Below are 9,503 nucleotides of genomic sequence, written 5' to 3' on the forward strand. Positions count from 1 at the left end.
TGTCCGATATCAAGCCCTGCGGTTAAGAGGGTGGTACAGGGAGGGCAACTAGTAGCTCAAGCTGAAAGAGTATGGGTCTGGATTCAGAGTAGGGTCGAGTGATGTCACGATGAGTCAGTTATATGGAGTCCCAAAGCCAGTCATGTCCGAATAACGCGGATATAATAACCATGACAACTAGGACTAACTAGGAACAAACTAGATGATGTGAAAGCCCACTAGCATAGATTGTATGGAACATGTGTCCTCTGTGTTACACTGTTTACTTTGAAAAAATATTCCATTTGTATGTTTGCGGCCACATAGTAACAGTAAATCTTATTTATGCCACTCTATTATGTAACCTGAGTTGCTTTATGAACGAAGGTCTGCTATAGTGCGTAGCAAAAAAATCCTGAAGGGGGCGTCCACAAGTGTCATTTGGTAGCAGCGGACATCTTGGTGGGTCATAAACAGCTTGACTTAACATTGACTCCCACCAATATGTCTGCAGCAACTACGCCACGCCCCCCGTGGTGACGACACGTTGCCAAGCACTATACCTAGTTAGTGTCTGACAGAAACCTGGCAATGTATTTGTAGTCTTTGTAATTTGTGTGAATTTGCAGATTATTTTTTTGTTGATTATTAAATCTATTAAAAACTATGCCAAATAAATTCAACATTTTCACGATGCAAGTAAGTAAGTAAGTAGAAGTCACTGATTTCAAGAGTGGGTTTGAGTGGTGGCGTGTGTTTGGGATTAGCTACACATTACAAAGGGAAGTCACACTGTTATTAGACCCAGCGTTGTGTGTTAATAGACTAGTTCCAAATGTAAATTTTACTCAACTTTATTTTTATTGTTTTAACTTATAAATGACAATTTAGGAGTTAATTTATGAGTTATATATGACAATGTTTTTGCGTTTCCCCACTGTCAGGATCTAACCTCTGCGTTGACACGGAAGATAAGCCTGAAGACCCCTCTCATCTCCTCTCCTATGGACACTGTCACAGAGTCATCCATGGCCATTGCCATGGCAGTGAGTAGCCTAATTCAAAACATATCATTCCAATAGCATACGTTAAAATGGTAGTACATCCCAAACAGCATGTTTCCAAATATATTTTGGATCCTTGTGGAAAGGCATTTTCGCAGATATTTTATATATGTGATCCCTCCAATAAGGCTCAATCAATTCCTTACTTTATACTACACTTCTTTCGTTTGTAGTGGAGGGTATACAAAGTATACAAAGATTTAACTTGTCTTGTCTTAGCTATGGAAGTGACCGTATCAATATATGACCCCTCAGTCGGTGGGTTTCTTTCTATGTATTTCAGCTGACGGGTGGGATTGGAATCATCCACCATAACTGCACTGCTGAATTCCAGGCCAATGAGGTGCGCAAGGTGAAGGTAAGAACTGAGGCAGCCCTGGACAATAATATCCACTCCTTTTAATATAAATTCACCCAACAGCACAATGTAAATCCTTATGTTTAGGGTCTTTTAGTGCCAGCAAAACAGTACTGTAAGTGCAATATACAGTATAGGCTATAGACTATTAATCCACACATTGCATTTTTGCTGAATAAACTTGAGAGTCTCACCCATAAATTCGACCACACTATCCAAAGCAGCAAAGTTTCGTCCATTTTGACATGATGAATTCCTTCAGAAGAGAGGTCGCTCGCTGTGTCATTTCAGTCTGTCATGTCATGTTAGCTGTGCAGTTAGGTCAGCTGCCATATCCCCCTACGGAAGATATGGCTTTATTTAGAAATGTCTCAGTTGCTGTATCACTCCTTGGGGTGTAGGTGACCCAAAGGAGTATTAGTATTAGTATTAGTAGTCATTCAATTAATATGAGAGGTGGTGGAGCTTACACTGATCAATAAAGAAGAGGTCCACTCAATATTTTAACTACACAGTATTTGTGATTGTATTGTCAGAAATTCGAGCAGGGCTTCATTACTGACCCGGTGGTGATGAGCCCCCATCACACAGTGAAGGACGTGCTCGAGGCCAAGTTGCGTCATGGTTTCTCAGGGATCCCAATCACAGAGACCGGCAAGATGGGCAGCAAGCTGGTGGGCATTGTCACCTCCAGAGACATTGACTTCCTGTCTGAGAAGGACCATGACAGACCCCTGGAGGAGGTTTGTGTGTGTGTGTGTGTGTGTTTGTATTTGATTGATTTTGAAACAAGACACTGAACATTCATTTGATTTCATTTCTGTTTGTACCAGGCAATGACAAAGAGGGAAGATTTAGTTGTTGCACGATCTGGTGTCACGCTGAAAGAGGCCAATGACCTCCTCCAACGCAGCAAGAAAGGTACCGTGTGAGTCAGAGCAGTTTGGGAGGCAGAGAGAGAGGCAGCGCTAAAGGATGTTTATGTTACTGCACTGCATATTTCTTACCTCAAGTGTTTTAAAATACATATTTTAATGTACTGTTTAAGTTTAAAACGAGTAATGCACCATCTGGCCGTCATCTTGAGTTAGACAGAAAGTAGCAGCCCAAAGTTTCTCCCTAATGTGTGGAGGAACATGAGCTATGTGAATCACACAGGTGAATGAAATCATTATTCATAGTTATTCGCAAGGATTTTTTTTGGGCATCTATTATTAGGCATCTAGATCATTATGATATTTTTCATTTCATGATGTATTTTAATATTTCAAGGGTCCATAAGATTCTTCTCATTTTTATTGGTCAGTTTTTCAACAATTAAAGATAACCCGCACAGCCCACTGCTACTTGCAAGGTGCATGTAGGATTATTTATTAAAGCAATGTTTCGGTCACACACGACTTTCCTCAGGCATTGGTCAGTTTTGAGATGTGAAAATATGTGACAATGTTTCTTTGTAATACAGTCTGACCCACACTAGAAGGCACTTAGTTGACAGTATTATGTCCACTCTATGTTTTACCGTAACTGTCACAAATCTGCTTTTGGACTGAGACATAGAACCTCACTTCTCCGTTTCATCATTCAGATTTACACTCCCTACTGTCTTTCTTTCAGGTAAGTTGCCCATAGTGAACGGCAGCGATGAGCTCGTGGCCATCATTGCTAGGACTGACCTGAAGAAGAACAGAGACTACCCACTGGCCTCCAAGGACTCCAGAAAGCAGCTGTTATGTGGGGCGGCCATTGGCACTAGGGACGACGACAAGTACAGGTTGGACCTCCTCAAGCAGGCTGGGGTGGATTTGGTGGTCCTGGTGAGTGTTCTTTGGGGGTCTGCCGGAATTCTGTTTTGTCATTAGATTTTGTCATTAGGTTGTCATTAGATTAGAATTGTAATAAGGTTTTCCTAATCATGGTTTGGTGGGTAAGATGCTTGTCTCTAACAGCACTTTATACTAGTAGTGAATTGTGCCAAAAACTTTCACCTATGTCACCCAAAGAGACCATCAAACATGACAAACAATTGACTACCCAATCTCTGAACATCAAGACATAAATAACATAATAAAAAGCATAATAATTGTAATAATCTTGAGCTACTGCATTAGTACTGAACATTTTAGATTAGTCATTCATTTATTAATTCATTTATTTGTTCTTGGTGTCTTCGTCAATCTCTCTCACCTGGATGCTTGAATCACAGGACTCTTCTCAAGGGAACTCTGTGTATCAAATAAGCATGATAAACTACATAAAACAGAAATACCCTGAACTTCAGGTCGTGGGGGGAAACGGTAAGCTCCTCTCCTCTCTCTTATACCCCTTTCAGGTCGTTCTCTGGATCCCATCTTCTACTGATTGTTGTGTCTTTGACTCCCTCTAGTGGTGACAGCTGCTCAGGCTAAGAACCTGATAGATGCTGGTGTGGATGCACTGAGGGTGGGCATGGGTTGTGGCTCCATCTGCATCACCCAGGAAGGTAGGGTCTGCAAGCAAGATGTGGCTGGAAGCCACTACTGTGGGGTTTATCATGTATCATTGAATTTTTGAATGTGTGTGTGGCCAATACACTGTATTATTTTCTCAGTCATGGCGTGTGGTCGACCCCAGGGTACGTCAGTGTATAAAGTAGCAGAGTACGCCCGGCGTTTCGGGGTGCCTGTCATCGCTGATGGCGGCATTCAGACTGTTGGACATGTAGTTAAGGCTTTGGCCCTTGGAGCCTCCACAGGTAGGGACATGTCTACTTTTTGACTTTTGACAGTTTTTCACATGAGATTAGGTACGATTCAAATTCAAGAGATTTTGTATTATGGCATATGTGGCGAAATGTGCAGCAATCAGCTGTAGTTAATGTGTGTATCTTCATCTTGTAAGACACACATTAACGTAACATCATTAAAGTAACATCAATTTCCCAGTGCTTTGTCATCATGTCACATGACCTTTCAAATTGTCTATGACAGTCGTTTATCTTGACCTTTGTCCTTAGTGATGATGGGGTCGTTGCTTGCGGCAACCACCGAAGCCCCAGGGGAATATTTCTTTACGGACGGTGTGCGTCTGAAGAAGTACCGTGGCATGGGCTCCCTGGACGCCATGGAGAAAAACAACAACAGTCAGAAACGCTACTTCAGGTAGAGAAGCTCAGAGCCAGAGGCCACAGCAATAGAGGTCATCGTTCTACTAAATGTACCGTCATTAATTATCCACTTTCAACCTGGTTGACACCCCTCTGTATGTGTGTGTGTGTGTGTGTGTGTGTGTGTGTGTGTGTGTGTGTGTGTGTGTGTGTGTGTGTGTGTGTGTGTGTGTGTGTGTGTGTGTGTGTGTGTGTGTGTGTGTGTGTGTGTGTGTGTGTGTGTGTGTGTGTGTGTGTGTGTGAGACCAGTGAGGGGGATGGGGTGAAGGTGGCCCAGGGAGTGTCAGGATCAGTACAGGACAAAGGCTCCATACATAAGTTTGTTCCCTACCTCATTGCTGGTATCCAACATGGTTGTCAGGATATCGGGGCCAAGAGTCTCTCCATACTGCGGTAAGTGCATGTGTGGTGCACATGTGTGTATGTGTATGAGTGCTGCGTGACGTTGGAAAAATATGCCATTTGCTGTGTATGTGTGTATATTAAAATGGCAAAAAAAGATCATGTTCATAAATGCAGTTCTAAATTATTCAATTCATCGAAAAAAGTGATAGATAGAATCATTGTTAAGAATATAATCGATAGTTGCAGCCCTATGTGTCTTGTATGATCTTCAACTTGACATGAGTGTCTTTGTCCCAGATCCATGATGTACTCTGGAGAGCTGAAGTTTGAGAAGAGAACCATGTCTGCACAGGTTGAGGGGGGAGTCCACGGCCTCCACTCGTAAGTCTGACCTTCTCTCTCCCCAATATAGGATTCCTCCCCTCTGCTTCTGTTTTCTGCAACTATGACACATTTTGCTGTTCATAGAACATGGCAACATTTACGTCAACATTAAAGGAAGTGAGCATTCTGTTTCTACACAGGATAAACAAGGGAAATTGGAAGTGATGATGACACAAAGAAATGAGCAGACAAAATTGGAACTCACCTGAAAATTATTTTCTTTTTTAAAGAGCTGGAGAGACGGGGAGATCACTGTTATTGAACAAACACTAGTCTATAGCAATGATTACTATCAGAATTTAACTTTTGAAGAAAAAACGTTTTAGTAAAACTTCTTGCTTAATCAAAAGATATCACTTACACTACCTTTGAGCGAGTACAAAAAGTCATGTGTCATAGCTGTTGTATGGACGTTTTTATTTGTTCAATTGACTAGAGGTAAGTTTTTATTTCCTTTTTACTCTTTTCAAACCCATAAACACTTGTGGAGGTTGTTTGACACCCTGACCTGTACACATCCTTTTTTTGTGCTCCTTTCAATCGTGGTCAGGATGGGACCTTAAAGTCCCATCGTGCAAAGCAATACATTTTTCACATGTATGGTTCTAAATATAAAAGAAAATGTCCCAAAGAAGAAAAGAAAAGAAAATCTATTCTGGGCATTTTTTTATATTTTGAAATGTGCAATATATTTGTTGTGGTTTGGAGTCCTGTTTGTGTTATATTGGTGTTGTCACTATACCGTCTGATTACATTGAGTATGTTTTGGTGGTGGGTTGTGGTCCATTGCAGTCTGTTAGTATCTGTGTTGCATCAGTATACAGATACTGACAGATAGTACTGACACTTTGTCTGGGTGGGGTAGAGGTAAAACATTCCACCTGGTTTTGATAACGTGGCCTTGGACAGTGAACACAATTAGCAATGTTCGCAGGTGGGGTCAGAGGCCACAGCGACACAGTACATAATTGGGGGAATTGGCAATGACTACATTGGGAGAAAAAGAGAAAAATGTATTCTTTACCAAATCAGTTATTATCAAACCTGTTATGCCACTCTCAATGTGTTTGTGTGTTCAAGCTACTATACTGTATCCTGTTAGATCTTTCTCAGTGGTTTCTGGATGTCATAACCATTTCCTTTCCCACTGTCAAGTGAAGTGAAATATTTCTGAAGTTAGCAAACGGTCAAACTGTGTTCTCTCTTCTTTCTCTTGCTCATGCTCTCATGTTAGATATTCTTTTGTGCCATGTAAGTACATCCATCCTGTGCTCACACTTCCACCCTCTTCAATCCCCATCCAACATTGTGTAACGGTATTCAGTGACACGTAATTGACCGGTCGTTGTCGTGTTTTCCGACTGCAGTTACGAGAAACGACTTTACTGAGGGAGGAGGGAAAGCAGGAACCTCTCGATCGGCACCCAATGTCCCCATGCCGGCGGCTACGAGAAGACACAATGGATTTTAGTTTTTAATACAACTGAAAACAGTTATGGTGATACACTCTGACCCTGTTCCTCTTTCTCTCTCTTATATCCACTTATCCGATTCATCACCGACATGCAACGTTGCATGCAACACTTCATTCTGTTCTGGTTGACTATGGTTCTGTGAACAGGTTAATTGAAGAGAATTGTATTGATGCATGCCACACTGAAGATTATATCGTCTCACTTTCTCACAGCAAACCAAGCCTTTAGCTCTTATTAGACACATTAAGATAAGCTCACCATTGCTGATCTCACGAGAGACATGTATAAAGAGGAGCTGAAGTTAGACTTCTGAAGGCAGCTGTTATCCTGTTCCAGGATCCAGCTGTTATGAGAGAGTATAGGTTAAGTTTGCATTTTCTTTCTCTGGAACACTGTGGCAGCTAGGGCATCTGGCTCTTGGTTGATAGGTTGGGTGCTGTGGGGATTACATTTGTGAGTTGTAACTTAAGGGACTGTTTCTCCTCTCCTCAGTTTTTCTAAAATACAATTTGTGGAAATTGAGGAATATCCTTTAGCTATGTTGAAAATATAGATAATATATAAAATAGATAATATATACAGGTATTAGCTGATTAGCTCATTAAATGATTAAAATATTTACAATATTTATTTAAAAAAATTACAGAGGAAAGATAAAAGAAATGGACTCTTGCAGCTCGGCTACTTGCCATGTACCCATGGGCACATGATTGCAGTAGGTATCACAGGCAGCTTCTGTTTCTGTTTAACATAATATATTTACTGACAGTAGTATTTAATTGAATCAAATTACAGTGAGTACGCAGCTATGAGTTCAGTATCTTGCTCCCATGTCCTATTCAAGGTCACTTGGACAGGATACATGGCTATAAAGGGGGTTTAACACCAGCAGACCTTTGTCTAGGTCATGTTACAAGTACTTTTATCGCTGACCTTTTTCACAGCCAGGGTCTTGACAGCCCCTAGTGGTACTTGGTGGTATTGCAGGAGGGCTGCAAATGCTATAGGCTACTTTGTATTTTGTTTTGTGTATTTACTTGTCATTAATTAGAAATGTATATCAATGATTGAATTATGGTTAAAAAAATATAAAAAATAACTTTGACCACTCCTCACTACTAGGGGATCTTAAATTCCTGAGTGCCACTTAACTCTATTAATTAACAACCAAGAATTTGCTGTGTGGATTAAGAAATGGTAGAGACCCCTGCTCTGTAGCAGCTCTCTCAGCACTTATTATTGGTATCTGTTTATCTCTTTTAAAATAATTTAACATTTTGACAGGAAAATGTGTCTTTTGAAAAGTATGCTTTGAGTTTACAATTGTAAAACAATGATTTAGCTTGCATGTCACACCTGTATTGTAATTTCAACTGTATTACTTTATATGAAAAGTTATGTGTATGTGCTACAATATTAGCCCTACAGAAGTGACTAAAACTAAGCATTAGCCTTAATTTGACTTTGTACCCAGAGGGCCTTATAACTGAAGAGAGGAAGTATATATTCACATTCTGAATAGGCCGTTTTCTGGATATCAGAATGTGACTTGTTTTCAGGAGTGTTACTTGTTTGTTTGGTGGCAAGAAGGTAGATGCTTTAAATATAATTTGACACATTTATCTTGTTCCAGTATCCATTGTTATATTTTGATGAATTTGTTTGTTTGATTTTTGAATGTACAGTTGCACAATCTCTCCAGTTTGTCAAGACGGAAAGAACAAAAATGGTTCCAACCTGCACACACCCACCTTGTAATCTTTCCAGAACTTAATGTTGCAGATTCCCATGTCATTACCTTTAATATGGTCATAGACTGCACATACTAACTGTAAATACTGCATAGTATTGATATTATAATTATTTTTGTACAGGCAATTTATTTGAGGAGTGGACCGTTTTCAGAGCAGCCATTTGTGACATTTAAACACAGCTGCAGGTCATAATGTTAATTGTGGGTGTTTCCTTTAGGTGTTTCTGTGCGCTAGCATAATGTTAACTTAGTAAGACAGGCTTAAATGAAAACACTGCCACAATTACCTGCAGTGGCGTCTACTTCAAAATGGCTGTTGGGAAAAGGGTCTATCTATAGTATGTTCAGTTAATGGAATCAGGTTGCACCCTGTAGTCATTTACAATTACAAATACAATGTAGGCAGTTTGCAAACGCTCTTAATTCATTTAGCACAGTGGTTCCTTGTGGGTCCCAAAGTACCACTGATTTAGCTTATAGTCAACTTTATTTATTTTTTGTTATTTTTATTTGCTTTATTTTATTTAATTGTATGTATTACTTGAGTTGTTTCCTGGGACATAATAACAATATGCACATGCACTTCTGTTTGATCAACACTATCTACAGAGGTCATTCAGCATGATTTCATTCATTTGTAGGAAGACAATAATGCATTAGGGGAGGGGCAGTTGAACAGGTTTCCCTAATTGACATTCAGTGACACAATTCTTCAGCTGAACATTTCTTCTATTGGGGTGACCCTATACACTGTTTGTATAGCTGTGCTCACTGCTCAGGCTTCGGATGTATTTTAGTACATATTGTGCATGAGTGAGAATAAAGATGAAAGTTTAACAACCATTATTGATGTTACTTTGCTATGGAAACATATGGTGATGTTTTCTCTGATGGTGATGTTTTCTCTCCCATTAAAACTCACACCATTAAAGGGTCATGTACGGCCTCTTTTGAATTTAAGGAAAGAAGGCTTGAAACTATTTATGCTCTGTAACAAAAG

At 40.0% G+C, this 9,503-nt stretch overlaps 1 protein-coding gene across 4 annotated transcripts in view; it reads left to right on the top strand.

Moving 5' to 3' along the window:
• Nucleotides 1-6,664, top strand: part of impdh1a (IMP (inosine 5'-monophosphate) dehydrogenase 1a) — a gene marked incomplete at both ends in the record, with an annotated part of 11,924 nt that extends 5,260 nt beyond the window's left edge. The window contains 12 exons of one of the 4 annotated variants that reach the window (XM_084059807.1): nt 924-1,025; nt 1,327-1,401; nt 1,938-2,144; nt 2,235-2,322; nt 3,019-3,218; nt 3,608-3,698; nt 3,788-3,883; nt 3,992-4,135; nt 4,397-4,541; nt 4,796-4,939; nt 5,189-5,272; nt 6,643-6,664. In XM_084059807.1, the coding sequence (XP_083915933.1) occupies nt 924-1,025; nt 1,327-1,401; nt 1,938-2,144; nt 2,235-2,322; nt 3,019-3,218; nt 3,608-3,698; nt 3,788-3,883; nt 3,992-4,135; nt 4,397-4,541; nt 4,796-4,939; nt 5,189-5,272; nt 6,643-6,664 (1,398 nt within the window). Of the gene's footprint in view, nt 1-923; nt 1,026-1,326; nt 1,402-1,937; nt 2,145-2,234; nt 2,323-3,018; nt 3,219-3,607; nt 3,699-3,787; nt 3,923-3,991; nt 4,136-4,396; nt 4,542-4,795; nt 4,940-5,188; nt 5,277-6,642 lie in introns of those variants that run through there. The other 3 variants (XM_084059808.1, XM_084059806.1, XM_084059809.1) reach the window with 3 other exon arrangements.
• Between the last annotated feature and the right edge of the window lie 2,839 nt (nt 6,665-9,503).

Source organism: Gymnoscopelus microlampas (genome assembly GCF_963454915.1).
Source record: "Gymnoscopelus microlampas genome assembly, chromosome: 6".
NCBI classification, from domain to species: domain Eukaryota; kingdom Metazoa; phylum Chordata; class Actinopteri; order Myctophiformes; family Myctophidae; genus Gymnoscopelus; species Gymnoscopelus microlampas.